The following is a 19,587-nucleotide window of genomic DNA, read 5'->3' on the forward strand; positions in this document are numbered from 1 at the left end:
TAGCAGTTTATGAGTAAAATACATGGATTAACTTTTGAGGAACATGATCCTCACAGAGAAAATTTAGCATGACACAGCTCAGGTCCTGGGTAGCCTGTGGAGTAACATGTCTCCTTTTGCATCATAGGGCCTGGGAGGAGGGCACGGCAATGCCCTTGGAAACAGCCTGGAGAACTACCATCCTGGCCTTTGTCCCAGTCTGTTTTATGGAAGTCATCCAACTTGATAACATCCCACTGAGTTAGATGAGCAAAACTATCTGTGAATCTCCCATGAGCAAATGATGCCCAGACAGAGGAAGGGTGAATAAAAAATAGGAGCCAGAGGAAAAGAATCTGTCAATTTTAACACCTTCGTTCTCAGGCCTTAGACAACATTTCTTGTTTTACCTAAAGGAACCTCAGAACACTTCTCAAATGCAGTAGGTATCTTTTTAAAAATTTTTAAACTTTTTATGTCTTCATCTATGCCATCCCAAAATAAGAAGATTAGTGGGCTTTAACACATTCCAATAATCCTACTTGGCATTTTTGTACAGAATTTGCAAATTACTTTTTGCTGTAAACAGTAGCTGTAGAATACTTCACGCTGAGAAGATTAAATGAGGCCCTTATCCCAAAATAAGACTTCCAACTAAGTTAAAATGACTAAAAAAAATTTCATCTTATGAAATGTTATTTGGATATTAAAAAATATTTCCAATGAAACACTGCCCATTGAAATCCTCTGTGCTTCTACAATGGACCAGGGTGTGAATGCCGGGGAGGAAGGATCAGGGCGATGCACGTGTCATTTTTGTGAAGAGTTCTTCTAGACACATGTGAATTATGAAGAGTCTCTCAAATGAACTACAGGGGTTAACACCCTGGCACCAGCAGAAGAGGCCACAGAGAAAGGAAGGCCTGACAGTCTTTGGGGTGGAAGGCTTGGGGACTACATACCATCCACCCCATCCTCCAAATACAAAAAGTCAGGGTGAGGGATGGCACATTCAGAAGAGTCAACTGCGGGTATTTTAAAGTTAAAAGAGGCTAGAAAGCCCTTAGCCAGGCAGCAGCATCAATATGAACATTGACTGACTAGGTTTCTAAAGATTAGCAGAGGGATGGCCAATTTTTTAGGGTGAAATACACCCCTGGGGCAATTCTTCCTCCTACAATGTCTGTGTCAGACAAGCTGACAGATGATGGGGGAGCTCGTAACTGGGCAGAGGCAGTGGCAGCCGCTTGGAGCCCCTTCAAGAAGTGGAGGGCTGAGATGAGGGGTGCTTCTAGTGTGGGAGGGAGACTGGAGGACGCAGTTGACTTGCTGGGAGGTGCTGATTGAGAAGAGCTCCCAGAGGGCCCCGCAGGGGATCCACAGTCACCGCGTGGTGTGTGACTTGCTTGGCCATCCAGCCTCTTGGGCCGTGTGTTTCCCCTTCCGGGTCTGGGCAGAAACAGAGCCCACCTCTGAGACTCGGCCCCCCTGCACTCAGCAGTGGCCGTGGTGGGAGAACAAGGTGCAGGACATGGTATCATGTGAGTGTGGGTAGCAGATGAAGAACTTCTGGCAAGCCATACAGGGCTTTGCAATATCACCAGGCACGGTCTTGCAAGTGTCGAGGAATGGTTTATTCACGGAAGTAGAGACCCAATCTTCAGGGCTTGTTACGAGTAAAGGTTTGGTTGCCTGAAGACCGGTGTCTTGGGTCTGACTGCCATTTATTTGTCCTGGGATCTTGAGCGAATCACTTAACCCTTTGAACATCTGTTTCCTCCTTATGAAATGGGGAATAACAGCACCGTCTCTATTGGGCAGGACGGTTTTCAAGGTCAAGTTGGTCGTGCATATACATAAATGTACTTTGAAAATTTAACATGGGAAAAAAGAGCATCAATTTATGAAGTAATTAATATGGGACAACCTAGTTTACAGACATCAATTGGTTAATTGGTCTAGAGCCATTTTGGTAATATTTAAAGAATTGAAAACATTATGTTTGAAGGTGCTATACTTCAGATGCTGCTGCTCTAGCTTCCTGATGAAGGAATTAAGAGTTATCAGGTGGGTGTTGAATGCCAGCACAGCATTTTATCGGATGTTTGAGGAAAAAGGATTCCTAGAGGTCAGACGGGGAAACTGAGGTTCAGGGAATTGAAAGCCTTGCACATGGTCACCCTGAACACCAGTGGCAGAGCCTAGGTCAGATTGGCCATCTCACACACTGTCCCCTCCCCGACACTGGGATGATTTTGGTCAAGCAGAAGTAAACTCTGGGTGTCAAAAAGATATATCCCAACGAATCCCATATAAATTGGATCGTGAAAATAGGTTCTGAATGAAACAGAGACCTATTGTTACTCAGCATTCATTAAAATTCTTATATACATGTCAAGACTCTCCAACAGAGTTAGCTAGGAAAAGTATAATCCTTCACCATCTACATTGCTTATTTTCAGTATTATTAAAAAGGTGTTTGGCACAGAGAATGTGCTTTTTTCATACGTTCTATGTGTCCATTAGTCTTGCATGTCATGTTTTTCCATCTAAAAGACTTTCTAAGACGCCGTAAGGACTCACCCTGCCCCGTGGATAGCCAGACCGATAAAGAAGACGATAAAAACATGGTGTGTGTACCAGAACAACTCATAGGACGCCTGCCGGATGAACTCGGTGGAAGAGGTCATGATCAAGATCAAAGCCAGAGAGATCAACAGGCCAGTAATACCCGCGACTGTCCTTAGCAACTCAGTGATTGTGTTCTAAAAGAAACAAGCACCATGACATTAATGTCTCAGTCCTGTTTTTCCATCTTAGGATCAATATTTGAGAGTCCAAGCAGGCAGCAATTCACAGCGATCTAATCAGAAGCGTATTAGCCTTGAAAAGCATCCCCATACACTTCACGAGGGAACTTCCTTGCCCTCTCCTCTACTCCACCTGAGGGTGGAAATTCACTCTGCTCAAATTTTGCCCAATGCCATTTTGTTAACTACATTTATTTTTCCATCTGTATAAATCAATTGTCATGTCAAAGTTATTATGTTGAATTGAAATTAGGACAATAAATGAAAATGCATTTTAAGATACAATACTGCAAAATAAAGTCGGGTTTCAAGTTTTTAATTTTTAAAATAAGAATGTCCATGCTTAATTGCATCTTAACATTAATAAACACTGTTTTGGAGAGGTCCCTCAGGGGCATTCCTAATAAAGCAGCTGCACACTCTGTTCCCCTGGCGGTTATTCCTTGCTCTCGCTTTTTAATTGGAAGGACCATGACTTGCATTTCTTTCATGTTACCTCAGGAGGCTTGGAATAAGGCTTTGTAAATCCCAGGTGATCAATAAAGATACAGCTCTCCTTATCCGATAGACCCTGCCAAAAGGCCAGAATTCTGCCCTGTGAATGTAGAGGTTGATTAAATAGCTTTTTAGAACGTGAATCACAAAGCATTTTGTTTTTATTGTGAGTTTCCCATATTCTGGCCAAGTCATTAGTATTCACACATTGTGTTACTATCTTTGAGACAACAATGAGCTCAGTGAACTCACACTATATCTTTTGTCAGTAAAATCTCATTAATTTGGGCTGCTTTGAGATCTTAAGGTAATTTGGACAGAGACTTCTCTGTTGTTTATTTTTTCTTCATAGAGCAAACAGTGGAAATAAAATTGAAAGGGGTATGTGTAAAACATTTAAAAGACTTTTTTCAAGTGTACTCAGGCATTTTAGAAATCCATTTACATCATATGATGTGCTAATTACAAATCATTCTTCTTTGCTTATTAAAGCAAATCCCCGCTTCCCTCTTGTCACAACATATTTATAGACTGGTTTCAGTTGCAATCATTTGTCTTAAACAATTCCACTGTGTCTCTTTAGAAATACTCTGTAGTGTACACACTGTGTTACTGATACCCATCTTTCTCTAAATATCCCAAATTAGAGGGTTTCCTGAACTTAATTAGTACTTAAATAGTATATTGCTTCTAAAATTACAAAATAACCATATAGGGAGTAGCTTAATCATCTTGTTAAATTGCTTTAAAAATATTTATAATAAGTGCTATTTATTACATAGTCTCTTCAAAATGTTGAGATTTATTCTCGGGTGTGTACTGCAATGAATTTTCCAGAGCCCTAGTGGGGAAAAGAGTTATAACCCCAGTAGGTGCCCAGACAAATCCTGCAGCTCAAATGAGTACACCAAAGGCATTCCATTCCCACAAGCTTAGGGCATCTGTAGCTTCTAATTGTTGTCAGCTAAGAAAATGTAGCTCTACTTGATCAGTGGCCTGCTTTTCAAAATCATCTTAGGATAATTAGAGGACATGACATGGAAGAATTTCCCCAAAAAGAGTCTTTGAATTTTGCTTCTTCAAATCAGGCTGCGTGGGCAAAAGGTCACTTAAAGGGATGGCCCAGATGGTAGTGGAGAAATTTCCATTCTGGAGAGTATTGTTTTAGGGCTCTTCTTGGGCGGTACAGATTTTTGAGCTTCGTCAACATGCTGAATACATGTTCCAATATAGTAGGTAGTACATGGCAAAAGTTTAAATCAATCAGGAAAAGAGAGGTAGAGGGTGGATTAAAGGAGAGAAATGTCTTAATCTTTACAGATGGCTTTCTGTGGCTACACTTTGGGTATTCTTTTTTGTTTCCCACATGGGCACACAGCTAATTAGCATTAATGATGTCACTGGCCATGCGGGTCTTATTCTGGAATTAGCTGCTTTGCCCAGCATCAGATTTGCCAAACTAGCTAGTCACCTGTGTGCCAAAAATGACACAGGAGAAGGGATCCAGAAAACAATTTGCAAACTGAAAATGAAGACATCCACTTCTTCCCCCCTGAATTTAGATGGCACTTCACATTCTTTATGATTCTAACATAGGCCAAAAAAAATCTAATCATGAGCTACTTAAAAAAATTTAAATGTTAGGGTTTTAACAGGTTATTGCATTTCTTGTTTAGGTGTATTTACTATCTTTTGCTATAAACTAATTAAGTGGCATCGGTTTTTCTTCTTGTTCATAACTTCTCAGCAACATTGATGGCAGAAGAAAATAATTTTTAAAAGGTGAAATTGATGTTAGCATTTGGCATAAAAACCTCTCTAGCTTTTTGTTTCATTAAAAGCTTTTGAAATACAGTATTCCTGATAAAGGGATCAGAAAAGGAAGAATCTGGGGGATGAGCAGCCAGGTGGCATGCAAGGAGAACTCACTGTGTGGAAGGTCCGGATGGGGTTGAGGTAGGTCTCATCTGGGGCGTTGCCAAGTTTGGAAAGTGCGGCTACAAGTCCCTCTGCTTCCGGCGACTGGCTCCAGTGGTAGTACTCCAGGTTACACAAATGCGCCAAGATGTGGATGGCTACGGGCCAGGGATGATATGGGACATGCACCATGTGGATTTCTTCCTTGGTAGTTACTCAGAAACTCAGTGCCTATCTGGTCAAGTTTCTCTGTTCTGGTTTTTGTAATATCTAAGGAAGAGTAATTTGTGCATCTTTCCCAAGTGTCTTGAATGGAATGAATCAAATACTTCTGAAGATATTGTATGATTCACAGCATTCATTTTAATTATATTCACATAAATTAAATTTCAATTCACCATAATTTAATTATAAACATATAATCATTTTGGGCCTGGAATAGATATTATGATATACAAGCTAATTATATATATATATATATATATATGTATTCCATCCTATACATATATATAAGAAGATACACACACACACACACACACACACACACACACACACACCCCTTCTTTCCCAAGAAATAAAACATTGTCTAGAATACTGTGCATAATGCACACTAATATATATGCATATGACATACGTTATGGATACCAGAGGAGACAGTGTTCTTGTTCTCTTTCAGACTTTATATTTTTTATTCTTACTTTATACATTTTAGTGTACATGTATATATATACCTACATGTACACATACACACATATACTTGCATGTGTTATTCCTAGTGGACTGAAATAAGCCAGTATTTATGGAACTAAGCCTCTTTGTATATTCTTAAGAAGAAAATTCAGCTTTCTAATTCTGGGAATTGGTGATGTCTAAATTCCAAATGAAGAGAATAAGCTCAGAACACAGCATCATCCAGCCTACGAAGTCTGTGCCCGATGCTACTCTTCCCGGTCTTCTGAAATCTGTGGGGAAGCCAGCAGTCACAACGTCCAGACAAAGACATCCTGAGTCTTTTCCTACCAATGGAAGCCCTGCTGGGTGGCCAGTTGATACTTGCCATTGGGATCAGATTCAAGTGTGAAATGAGAATTCATTACCCAGAGTACAGATAATTTCCCGGTTGATATGTTTTTCTTTTTTTCCTGCACCCACAGTGAAAAGCAGCAGAGGCTACTACTACTATAAATCTCTACAGTTGTGGGTGAATTCTGGGGTCCTCCACGGCTCTAAGTTGTGGCTGGAGGTATGGGGAGTGAGGGAAAAAGGAACAGCAGAAAGTTCTGTGAATATCGGTGGCATTTGATTCCTGTGGTCCCAGTATCAGATACATTTAGAAATGACATCTTCTATTTAGCCTCTTCTCTCTGCCACCTGAGTTTCTTTTAACAGAGCCATTCCCTCTTCTGCGCTGCAAAGCAGTCCTCACGCTTTAAGACCCAATTCAAAAGTTGTCTTCTCAAGCATTCTTCGATTCCACAAGCACGGATGTCATACCTTGATGACATTTCCCAGATACTATGGTTCTGAGTATTTATTTATACCTGCGTTTCTTGATGGACTTTGACGCCGCAAGACTCGTTCATCTTGAAACCTCAACACCTGGCACATGCTTAGCACCAGCCTGTCCTTAGTAATGATCTGCAGAGTGACCATAAGATTACAGAAAGGGAGAAAGGTCCAGGGAGTCAATCTGTGTGCAACATGGTTGGAGTAGTGTTTTCCCTGCTAATACGTGTTTTAACACATTTTCCTACAGCCTTTTAGTTAGAAATCAGTTCAAATATACTTTTGGTTGAAGCTCACTTAAGAAGGCAAAGCACATTATAGTGTTTCTGAGTCTGTGCTGTTGACTGTCTCCTTACGGGTTTGGTGAGGTTAGCACCAAAGGGGCGGTGTCTTTCCTCGTTATGTTCCATTTGTTACTATATGCGGCCACGTCTACGAAGGGGCTGCCTTGTTTGGTCTTAGCGTCCACAAAGCTAGAAAAGCTTACCCGGCAGCAGACTCTTGCAATATGCTGTATATAAAATAGGAACTATTTGCTAAATTGAACATAAACATTGTCCAGTATTTTTTTTTTTTTTTTTTGCGGTACGCGGGCCTCTCACTGCTGTGCCTCTCCCTTTGCGGAGCGCAGGCTCAGCGGCCGTGGCTCATGGGCCCAGCCGCTCCGCGGCATGTGGGATCCTCCCGGACCGGGGCACGAACCTGTGTCCCCTGCATCGGCAGGCGGACTCTCAACCACTGCGCCACCAGGGAAGCCCCTGTCCAGTATTTTTAATTGCTGTTTTCTGGTAAGTATCTTAAAGTTTTGAAAAAAACAGGTAATATTTTTCATAGCTAACAGATATTGAATACTTATTATACCGCAAGCACTGTTATAAATTCTTTAGGCATATGATCTCATGTAATCCTCAAGTATTAATCTTATTCCCACTTTACAGACCAGTATATAACAAGTTAAGAGACCTGTAGTCCATTAATGGCAAAGGTAGGATAAAACCCTGTTTGCTTGATTCCAGGGCCCCATCTTTTGACCTTTAAGTTATACTGCTTCTTTTCACTAATCAATAATTGTTATACCCTTACAGTTTACTGAAAATGAATTTCTCCTAAGGGCTTAGCTAGACTCTTTGAATGGCTCAGTTGGTGTCTTTAATCTAGAGTCAAATAGCTCCTAAGACTTATGACCTTTGGAGTCCTCTTTGTAGGTGGGTGTAAATACTCCTTTTACATTATATCCCTTTACCCTCACTCCTCTGCTCCTAGCTTTCTTCAATTCTCCCTTTGTGGACTAAAGCACACCAGACAGAGAGGAGCTGTTCCCATTTTACAGAAATAGATACTGAGCTTCAAGCAAAAAATTAAGTGATGTATTTACCATTACATAATCCACATGTGATGGTCAGAAACGGAACACAGGATAAATTCTAGGTCTTTTATAGTCTACGTTCTGTAACATCTTTCTCCCACGTAATGAGTTGTTGATCACAATCTATTTTCTGTTAGGTTGATTTCCACAAGAGAATTTGACACTGATAAACTAAATTTAAGTACATTTATTGAATGAGCAAAGATATTGAACTCTTTATTTATTCTTCTTGCCAGGTTTCCCATAACAGAGCTGAAGAAACTAATGAAGTAGTATAAGAAAACCCAAGATGCTTTGCAAAAGGTAGCTCCTGAGGGAATATATTGAAAATTATCCTTTCCAGTTTTTTTATGTACTTTAAAATTCACGTCTTAAATGTTCCTTTGCTCCAGCTACCTCTATTTTGTTTTCTTTTCACAGGTAGAAAATAAAAAGTAGAATATCTTATTTTGCTTATCTCAGGAATTCTCAGAGAGGATACTGCTTGTGCCCATTTTGTTTGTCTAAATGTTTTATTTCCTCTTAGAGCAGACCCTAATTTTACTGTGATCTTGGCTTGGAACCAAAGGTATCCCAGCTACCAAATCCAGGACTGTTGGGACTTGATAGATACTGATTTTGTTCTTTTTCAGACATTATATTTCCTATTCTTCCCTTTATACATTTTAGTTATTTTAATATGAATAGCCATGCTATATTTATAGTGACGGTTGCTTCAAGTATGTGATAAAATAGAGATATGGTTTTATTTTCCTCTTTCTTAGTCATCAAAATCATATCATGTTACTAGATTTGATATGAGCATGTAGGAGAAACAATACTGAAGAGGATACTTCTCAGTTACTTAACTTCTTTCAGTCCCTGTTTTCTCATCTGTAAAATGTGTGGACTGGACTAAACCTTGATGTCTAGGCTCCCTTCCAGCTGTCTGGCTCCTGTGTCTCCGTCTGAAGCTAATTGGGAGTATCTGTCAATCTAAAAGGGAGCTGGAGTCCAATACGAGAGCAATGCAAACATGAAACTTATGTTTCAATATGTTTTCAAAGTCAACACTGTCTCAAAGGGGTTTCTTAAGTGTTACGGCAAATCCAGTGTCACCAACTACACAGGTTCCTTCTTCCTGGTGCCTCTGGGGACTTTCTGCCAAAGCCCTTGGAAGAGCCCTAGGTACGCATTTCCAGATCCCACCTTAAATGCCAGACGAAAAGATGCTGTGACTGGGTCTTCCCACAATTTTATTTTCTTACCAAAGTACTTTTACAGTTAAAAGAGAGCCACAATCTTAGACACACTACAAATGCACATTTAATTGGTGTGTGAACTTCTGAGCTCACATAAGGAGATTTTATTGAACAGTGAACAAAAAAACCATAAAGGCTACAATTAGAGCCAGTTGCCCTGAGAAAGTTCCTTTCCCTTCTTTCTTTCCTTCTTTTTCTTTTGCAGGAGATCAAAGCGAGGGTAATTGAGGGAGAATCTTGGAAGTGTGGTCAGTTCTTGCTATCTTTCTGCCTGCCTGTCAGTGATAACAGTCATTCTGAAGTTAGTCACCTCCTAATTAAGCAGCTTTTAGAAAGAAGGATGCTGGGACAAATCCTGGCTGCGTTTCTTGATTCTGCATTTCAGAATCTGGCCCCAGACTTTCAAGTGTGTTGTCTGATTTCTGCAAGAATACACATATTCTCTGGCATCCTGTGCATGCCACTCGTTTGTAAATCACATTAAATCATGTTATAGGCAGGACGGGGTAGAGAGCCTCCTTGGACCTCCCCGTGCCTCAAGCAGAACTAGTAGCCATTCCTTTGGGATCAAGTCCTGAAGAGTTTGGGCCTCTGGGACTGTTCTCTGTGGTGAGGCCTCCAAATCACTTTTTCTTAGCACCCCGATTCTGAGGTCGTTTCTCTCAACCTGTCTGTGTTGTGTTTCTTGAGGTTTAATCAGCAACTCGTCAGGAGCTACACGTGGGTCACTGCCCGCCCTGGAACCTGGCGGATGCAAGCTGCAGAATTTGCCAGAGAGCTGCCTTGGTCTCTATTCACAGGCCCCTTGAAGGAAGCTCGGGCTCAAAGTACTACTATTCCACTGGAAGCGTCTTCAAGGTCTACTGTGGACCAGAGAGCCCAGAAAGACCTGCATTAATAAGAACGGAGAAGCTGCGAAACTATCATTTTTACACCAGTGAGGTTATAGGGCTCTGAAAGTGATTTATTAGTGGTTGAAGAAGGCTCCAGCAGCTCTTATCATAGGCAGGCATGCAGGAAGGCAGGAAGCCAAAGGAAGAAGAGTTCCTGTCACTGCATTTTCGGTGATGCCCTTGATTATGGATACCATTGTCTGCCTCTTCCCTCCTCCACCCCAGCCTACTTTCACAAGGCTCTAATTACATCCTTTAATGATTTGACCAATTAAAGCCTGCAGTTCAACTTATAGGGGAATGGATGAGAAATTAGAGGCTGGCACGCAAACCTCTATGTGGATGCACTTCTTCCAAGGTTACACACCTCTATTAAGCCAGTCGGCTATTTGAAAAGCAGCATCATGGGCGATGCTAATAAAATAAGCACGGGGACATTTTCAGCTGCTCCCAAGTGAATACACTGGAAGGACAAAATGTGAAAAGCAAAGGTATATCTATGAAACCAGGGCTTAGCATTTTTTTTTTTCTTCTAAAAGCACCGTTGCCAGCCACGTTTTGTAGTTAATGTGAAATGTAGTAATTGCTTTGTCAGGGTCTGGGAGAAGCAGAGAGCGATCTCCCCACCTTCCCGCCTTTGCCTGGAATGGAAACAACCGCAGCGCCGCTGGTTGCCATGGAGGTGGGAGAAGAGGGGCGCTCTGCTCTCAAAAGCAGTCAGACCCTGCTGGCACAGCCCCGGGAGATGTTTGGGAGCTTGGCAAACAGTGGGGACTCAAGCAGAAGAGGGCCAGAGAGAATACCTGATTCTCTCCAGGGATCTGTGAGGGAAAGACGGAGGAGAAAGAGCAGCCTGCTTCGTCTTGTCATAGCAGAATGCGAACTGATTACCTTGGATGACTGACGTCATTCTGAACCTCTTCACTGCCCACTATATCTTTCATCCACCCCAAACTGCTCCAGGTTCCCTAGGAACTCCCGCACTCTCATATCTTGTCTCTTTTTCCAGGAATTCTCTTGATCTCTTTTGCCTGCTAGCTGACTTCTCTACTCATCCTCAGGTTTGACCGAATTTGTTCAGGACCTATTGTGTGCCGGGACCATGAAAGCCAAGAGGCATAAGGCACAGTCACAAATTTTAAGGTGATGAGAGTCTGAGAAATAGTACTATAGGGCGGGAGGTGCGGCTGGACCCGCAGGTGAGGAGGGCCAACAGCCCAGACCTGGAGGCTCAGAGGAAAGCTGGCCAGGCAACGAGTCCTGGGTACAGCAACCACTTACCCAACGAAGAAGGAGAGGATAAGCATTTTGGACAAAGGGAATACCAAGAGCAAAGGCACAGACTGCTCAGGGACCGCCAGGAGCTAGGGAAAAGCAAAGGGGTGCGGTGAGAGGTGAGGGGAAGCACCAGTGGGCGGGGCTTGACGAGCGGAGCCTGCTGGCCCTGTTAAACCTGGACCTGATTCTCTTTGCAATAGCCACAGTGAATGACCTTGAAGTCTGTCGGTTTCCTAGAGGTCCACTCCTGACAACGGGTCTGCGCATCTTATAAGGATGGATAGATTGGATTATTGTTCTTTTAATTCCACAGAGGAGGACATAAGGAACTTATCCGAGATCACACAACCCATCACTAGCAGGGGTATAAAATAACTTGGTTATCTGATTCTAGTCAACTGCTGTCCCTATGAATTATACTCCATCCTGAAAACATTACTGACTGTACCAGTTTCAGACGGTTACAGCTCCTATCAGGGTATCTTGCACATGGGAGGGAGATATTCAGTACACATCACTGATGCAGGTATACTATTGATATATGATTCCACATGAAGAAATATACATACGCAAAGGTTTAAGGAGAAACCTATCGTATAATACATATTTTCTTTTATTCTTTGATTTCTTTTTTGATTGTTTTGACGCTGTGGGTTTTTTTGTTCCTTCTCTCTGTAATATGTTTGTAACTTTCTCTTAGAGTCCAATTCTGCCTTAAAGCTATTGCAGAGTGATCATATTCTTCCTGCCATTGTACTGTGTTTTATCTCCTCTTTTAATACAGAATTAAAGGTTCTTAAGATTTTAAAGGAAGCCTAGCGATTCCTTGAATTCCTTCTCTGAAGTGCTTTTCAAGGAGCAATTTGGATTCCACTAGGACACCTCCCCCAACAGGGAACTCAGCACTCTCAGGGGACCCTCGTTCTAATTTTAGATAATTTTCAAGGTCTGGCAAAGACTTGCATTTCTGAGCTGAAATCTGCTTCCCTGAGTCTTCATCCCTTCCCGCATTCACAAAGATTATTGGCACCTACATATACTCAGCGCTATTGCAGGCCTTGGAACACAAACATGAATTAGCCCTGTTCCTTGTCCTCCATCCCTTCGCTAGTGTTCTCTAAGACATGATGTATTTTTACGCTTAAGTCTTAACAAACTCCAAAGACCTTTTGCAAACGTTTCCGGGGTTGGTTTAATCTGGCATTGAAGACAGCCGGTAGGGAACTCCCCCCACACATCTCAGCGCACACCCGAAGCTGTGCTAATTGGCACTGGGGCACCGTCTGTCATGTCTTGTTGCTTAATTAAACCCGCATTTGTTTTGAGTGTTCTTTTTACTCTGCTATTTTTTATGCATGAGAGGATAAAAACAAATGAGAAAAACAGTTTATTGTTAAATTAGTTTGAGGGAAACAGTTCTGAATCATAACTCTTTATTGTTCAGATAGCCTTTCATTTCAATGTCTTTGTTGCCCAACAAAACCACAAGCCAGTTGGTTATTGCCCCTGTTCCTTTCTTCCTCACCAGAGTTTAACCTTGACCTTTGATGCTAATTTCTAGTGCGTGTATCTTGAATTCTCTGGTTTTCTATTCAAGAAATAGTGGTAACACTTTATATACCTATAAAGCTTCATATCTTTTCAAAATCCTTTTATATCCACTAGCTCAATACTATTCAGGACCTTGTTCACATGATCTTGCTTTTCTTTTTTCTTTTTATTGCCCATGATACCATTTGATAGTCGTTTTCCTACGACTGAATGGGATTTTGAGTATAGGGCAATTTTATTTCTGATGTGAATTATATTGACTAACAAAGTGTTCATTTTTCAAGTGGGTTTTTACCATGGTATTATCAACAAGCTTAGTTATTCACAAATGAAAATGAAGTTTCATAAACTTTTCCTTGACAAATTGAAGGCTTGGTAGGGAAGACTGCATGCGTATAAATCAGAAATTAAAAAATCCATTTATATAAGGTTTGTACGGTCAGATGGAAGGCAAAGATTTCTTTTACCTAAGGGTGAGTCTTTGGCAGGGAGGAAATAAAACTATAAAGTGAATGGGAGGTATTATAAAATTAATCAGGCAATTAATAACTAGCACTTACTTGCATTCATGGCTATCCCATAGGCAACCAGTTTGTGGAATTTGAGATTTTTGTCTAATTGCCTCCTCCATGGTCCTCTGAAGCACTAGAATAACAAAAATTAAAAGTCTTATTCAGGGAAAATCATAGCAATAACAGTGTCATAAGAGTTAAGAAAACAAGACTCAGGCCCTGTCTCTAAATTACTGAAGGTGAGGCTACATGACACAAAAATTAGTGGCCATTAATTAAACAAGCAAAATCAAATGGTTATTACTGGCTTTGCTGAAATTTCAACTCAATAAAAGTGACTGAGTTAGTAGTTGCCTGGCTATAAGCCAAAACTCTAGAATAAACCTGCTAATAATCATGCCTCAGCTAATTTAGAAAATGAAGATTATAACCATCATCCTCAGTGACATGGTTTAAGTAGTCTATAAATTATTCCTTACTACACCAAGAAAGGCTCTATATTCATCTACAACTAAATATTCATGAAATTATGAAGATGATTATATAATAAATTATGTAGTCTAGAAGGGTTATTGAAGGTCTTATTTTTCTGTACAGTGCATTATTCTGTTTGGCAGGAAACACAGGTAAGCACCCAACACGGTGAAATCTACATAATTAGGAAATACTCCAATGTGTCTGGTAGGGGCTAAAATTTACATACTAAAATCTATGTACAGTGACTGTGTTTTCCTGGGCTGAAAACTCAGACAGATGCTTCTTTAGTGCATTTGGCTCATCTACTTATTTAGCTCCTTTTAATCAGAAATTGTAGTAATTCAAGCTGTTATAATACTTCCATCTTCACGAGTCAGGTCAATCTTATTAGCTCTTCTTTTCCAATGAAGCAAATGCATCAGGGGAAGGTTGAGCAATGAGTCCAATGTCACGTAGGGAGTCAATGGCAAAAGCAAAAGACAAATCAGATGTTCCAATTTCAGACGTTCAGTTTTAGTCCTTGTGTTCTCACTACAGAGAAACAAACCTCAATCTAACCAGGATTATTGGGAATTTCATAGTGAAGTACATCTTTGTTTTCAATGACACACATTAGATCATAACAACTGAAATTATTTCAGATAATTTAGTACTTACACTACTTGTCCCTCTCATGAGTGAAAGGAGGTTTCGACTGATTGGTAACAGAATTAGCATGCAGTTAAAATTCAGGCACACTGCAGATGCTCGAGCCCAAGCCAGTGTTGACTGTCCATACATAAACACACAAGAAAGAGATACAGTGAAAACAAGGAAGCTGGGGAAAATAGAATGCATTTTCTTTCTGAAATGATAATTAATGTGTAGTCCCCAAATCTACTTACACCCAGAATAACTCGTGTATAAAGGAAAGACTCTTCCTCTTCGTACCAACAGAATGTGTCAATAAACAGATATAAATTTACTCCCAGCCATGAGAGCTAGAGTAGAATGAAAAAAGAACCAATCAATACTGTCTTCAACCTTTTCTTCTATTCAAAATCACTTGGGGTTCTTGGGGTTCTTCTTTTAAAGTGAAATGAAGAGCTTCTCAATATCAACCACAATATACAGTACTTATTTCTCATAGATCAGTTTTTTAACAGTGATCGTAATGGTAAGAAATTGTTAACTTTATAAAAAAAGACTTTAAACATATATGGGTGTATTTTAAGGAAATTAATGAAAAGTACAAAACCATCCTAATCAACATTGCTATAACATTTTAAGTCAATAATGTCAAGAAGGAGGAAATCTTTAAAAACAACTCAGAAAGTACTCTGGAAAAATTCCAATTTCATAGTCTAATTCAAAGCCTTCATTCGATTTAGAGAAACATTCATACATGATGCAAAAGCAAACTACTTGACTTTAAAAGTCATGACTTACATGATTCTGCAAGGGTAAATTAAATGTATCTATTGAATGTTTTCTAACAAGTTTTAGTCCTTTAACCAGAGCAATACTTGAAGTTATTTCATATCGCTCTACAAGTTATCCTAAGAATCAAGACATTCAATGTATATATTTAAAGTTAAATAACAAAAATGATACTTACTACTAATATGATGGAGAGACTTTCATTCAAAATCCAGCAACCCATCATGACAGCTTTGCTCTTTTGCTGTCAGCAAATTGTTTCTTTCATTCACCTGAACCTGGACGTTGTAACCTTACCCTTAGTAAGGGCTTCCCTGCTAAGTTATTTTGTCTTTTCGTCTTAGGAAGCACCTACTGGGAGCAGCTCCCGAGGAATTTCTAATTAAGGACTTCTCGCCAAGGGCACATCTCCAAGTTGACATGCCTCCTGACCTTGGTGAAAACAAGGCAAGTCTCTGTCTAATGATTCCTTTCTTCAAAGATTTCACAAGCAAAGAAAGCTCGTTTTATTAAATTAGTCTCATGTACTTTGTACCCCATTCGTTTTCTACATGATTGCAGTCAAGATGATAATAAATCCTTATGTAAATTTGAAGAATAACCTAGCTGCTGATGGCTGGATACAGCAAAACATTTTTATAGAGTTTTCTCTATTTAGCTTCTTTACTTCCTTTCTCCCTCTTTGAAAAAAGCTTTTTATAGAAGACATAGAAGAGCGGGTAAATAAATATAAGTTAAACAATCTTTCAGAAGATGGTGAAGAAAAAAGAAAAGGATCTTAAAAAAACACAGATGGAAGAATTTTCATAAATTTAACATGTGGCTATGAAGAATAAAGGAGACATTTTTGTGGGATTGATGGAATAAACCCTATTTTCTTCCTAATCCCAGTTGGTGCACCCATGAGGTCAGTGAGAATATTCTTTCATACCTTAGTGATCCCAGGAGCGGCTATGCGTAGGCCTGGTCCATTCTCTGATTTTGTTTAAGTTATAGTTATTAAACAGTGACTATGGTTGCTCTGGTAGGCAAACTTGGCCCACTTGAAGCAAATTTTTGGCTAGTTTTGACTCAAATATTTCATTTAAAATTTTCAGACAATTAAGATGAAAACAGGAGGCGATTTGAATCATTTGAATAATTGCTTAAGCTTTCTGCATCTTCATACGGTGAATCTATTTAGTTATCCTAAAAAAATTAAAACTTTGAAAAAACCTGTCGAGGATAATAATTATGAGTATTCATTGACCTAAATAATAAGAGTAATTCTAAATCCTAAATCAATAATCCAGGCACCAGGTTAAGGACTTTTCCAGTATTGTCCAATTAAATCATACACTGACTCACTCTATGAGGTAGGTTATGATAAGCCCCCTTACACAAAAGTGGAAACAGGCCTAATGAAGTAACTTGCAGTAGGGGCAGCTGGGACCTCAATCCAGTTCTCTCTGATTTTAGCATCTTCATTTTTAACCATTACCCTAAACATTTCTTTTTTCCCCACAAATACACAATTTTATTTGCTATTTTCAGGGGAAACTTAGGCATGAACTGTAAGCCGATAAAATATGGATACTTAAAGAAGTACAAAAGTAAAAATATCCACTTAGAATAAATTTTAGTGAATTAAGTCTTGATATCTTTAAATTAAAAAAAAAAAAAAAAAGCCACAAGCCTATGTATTATGTCAAGGTCACAGCAGCGCCCCACGGGCCAAGAAGGGGCCGCCCACGCCTGCGGGCTCCGGGGAGGGCGCGTCAGCAGGGTTAAGCGTGCCCTATAGAAAGGTTGCTATAAACCAATGAAGCCAAACATTTAGCAACATACAACAGACCTTACAAAAAGGAGGAGGCAAGTCCTAGGTGCTGCAGAACCTGGTTCATCAGGTAATATTGGCAAATGAGAAGAGGGCACAGGCGAGATGCCTCTGGAAGCGTTTGGAGCCAGACCTGCCTAGAAGCCCAAGGTCAGGTAGCAGAGCTGCCCTCCGAGCCAGGCCCCTCCGGACCGACAGGCCGCACGACCAGCCGAGGAAGGTTTCAAAGGAATCCTAGCAGCGCCAACGTCATGTCGGGGAGCAGGGCCCGTGCAGGCTGTGTCACCAACGCCCCAGATATATCAGGGAGACGTGCATAGTTACACAAGAGGACTAGAGGGCCCGTAGGAAAGAGATGTTTGCGATGTGCTGTAAACGTCCGCTTTGCAAACGTAACCCGGAGTTTCGGCTCCAGAAGCCGGCTGCACAGACACCCCGCCCTGACCTCCATCCCAGGCCAGACCAAGGCAGGGATGGGCGCCAGGTCCCCCGAGGCCCCGGGTGGGTCCGACGAGGCAAAACTTGTACCTCCTTTTAACTGACTTAACAGATCAGCCCCAAAGGCAGCAGCACTTTCAGGCATTTCTAAGAAGTAAAAGAAGTAAAAGCGTCCACACAGGGAAAGAAAGGATGCACAGGGCTCTCGCCTGGAAATGACAAATGGAGAAGCCTCGATTGTTCCGGGCCGGGTCAGGAAGGAGGCCTTGGAAGCACTGAACACGCGGAGGCCAGGAGAAACCACCAACCCATCTCATCGAGGAGGCAGCGCAGACCCCCTGCCCCGAGCACCAGGGCCTGGTGCTGCCAGGGTGAGCAGCGGGCACCCAGAGCCCGGGGCCATGGCGCTGCTGCCACTGCCCACCAGTGAGGCCCAGGCTCCGTTACAGTCTGTTTATGTAGCACCAAGAACGCTGTCCTTTCAGCTATCTTCGGTGATTAAAAGGGTCAGTCAGGAGCGCCCTGCCTCAGGCCTGAGCGGCCCTTGGCGAAACCAAGCGGAAGTCCCTATGGGGATGCCCACCCGGGCCTCCTGAGTGGGGAAGCCCGGCCTCGGACAGCTGGCCCCGTCCCTCACCGCCCACCTCGAGGGCCCAGGAGTCACACCCAGACCTCTCTCGAGAAATTGTACAAAGCAGGTTTCTTCTCACAGCCAGTCTTCCTCGACATGGCGGATCACTGCATCTTGGGAAAAGGTAAAACATTTCTAAAGCTGTGGATACTGTCTTCCTCACATCCTTCCTTGAACCCCGTTTTTACAAAATGGTGGCCTTCTCGCCGGGCTCCCTGCTTGGGCCGTCGGGGGAGTCGTGCAGCTCCTGGGAGACCCCGCAGAGGAACCCACCTGTTCTGCACCCCTGTCGTTGCAGGAAGAGCCGATGCTGCTGCCCAGCTGCTCGGACCTCTCGCCGTCGGCCTGGTGGACCCGGTCTGCGGGAGCTCCGCCCCTGGACCCTGGAGCCCTCGGTGCACGTGCGTCACCCGCAGCTGTGATGTTTTGCTGTCTCCTTCTCTAATTCTGTCCTTTGCAGGTTTTACTAGTGAGGTGATATTGTAAAATTCCGCACCCTCTGCAAGGTCTTTGTGAATGACCAGTGTCTCATGGAGTGCACCAGGGGCCGAACTAGGTGCGGTCTCTGACCATGAAAGAGACACCTGTTTCATGCTTGTCCGAGTGCCGGGCCCAGGACGGTGCAGGAAGGATTTCGGATCCCCGTCACAACGCCTGAGGAGCGGTGCCTCGGCCGTTGAGCAGGACACGCTCCGGGGCGGTGCCGCGCTGAGGCTCAGAGCCCCGCCCCGAGGCCACCCCAGCCCCGCCCCTGTCCGCCCCCAACCCCGCCCCGAGGCCAACCCCCAACCCCGCCCCGAGGCCAACCCCCAACCCCAGGAGCTCGCAGCGATTCTCCGCCAAGATGGCGGCAAACCTCAGCACCGCTCCCTAAACATCTCCTTTTATGAAGTACTAATAAATGGATTTGTGCATCAAACACACTTAACATACAGTATAAATTGCAGTCTTGTAATCGGACACATTTATGTCATAGGAATTAATTTAATTTAGTTAATAATTAATTGTGAATAAACACAGTCCTCCCTCAGTAAATGCAGGGGATTGGTTCGAAGACGCCCTCGCATACCAAAATCTGCGGGTGCTCAAGTCCCTTACATAAAATGGTGTAGTCTTTGCATATAACCTATACTCATCACCCTGTATACTTTAAATCATCTCTAGAGTACTTATAATACCCAATACAATGAAAATGCTAGTGAATAGTTGCCAGAGTGCATCAACTTCAAGTTTGCCTTTTGGAACTTCCTGAAATGGA

General features: G+C 42.0%; 1 protein-coding gene across 1 annotated transcript in view; it reads right to left on the bottom strand.

Annotated features, from left to right (window-relative positions):
• The window catches only part of NOX3 (NADPH oxidase 3), a 57,989-nt gene extending 42,319 nt beyond the window's left edge, over window positions 1-15,670 (bottom strand). Inside the window, exons 1-6 of the mRNA XM_029224019.1 lie at window positions 15,623-15,670; window positions 14,910-15,005; window positions 14,683-14,793; window positions 13,597-13,681; window positions 5,214-5,359; window positions 2,563-2,744 (exon numbers count right to left, since the gene is read on the bottom strand). Coding sequence (XP_029079852.1) covers window positions 2,563-2,744; window positions 5,214-5,359; window positions 13,597-13,681; window positions 14,683-14,793; window positions 14,910-15,005; window positions 15,623-15,670 — 668 coding nt within the window. The remainder of the gene's footprint in view (window positions 1-2,562; window positions 2,745-5,213; window positions 5,360-13,596; window positions 13,682-14,682; window positions 14,794-14,909; window positions 15,006-15,622) is intronic.
• Between the last annotated feature and the right edge of the window lie 3,917 nt (window positions 15,671-19,587).

This window comes from Monodon monoceros, unplaced genomic scaffold (genome assembly GCF_005190385.1).
Source record: "Monodon monoceros isolate NGI ecotype Baffin Bay Population unplaced genomic scaffold, NGI_Narwhal_1 Super_Scaffold_15, whole genome shotgun sequence".
NCBI classification, from domain to species: Eukaryota; Metazoa; Chordata; class Mammalia; order Artiodactyla; family Monodontidae; genus Monodon; species Monodon monoceros.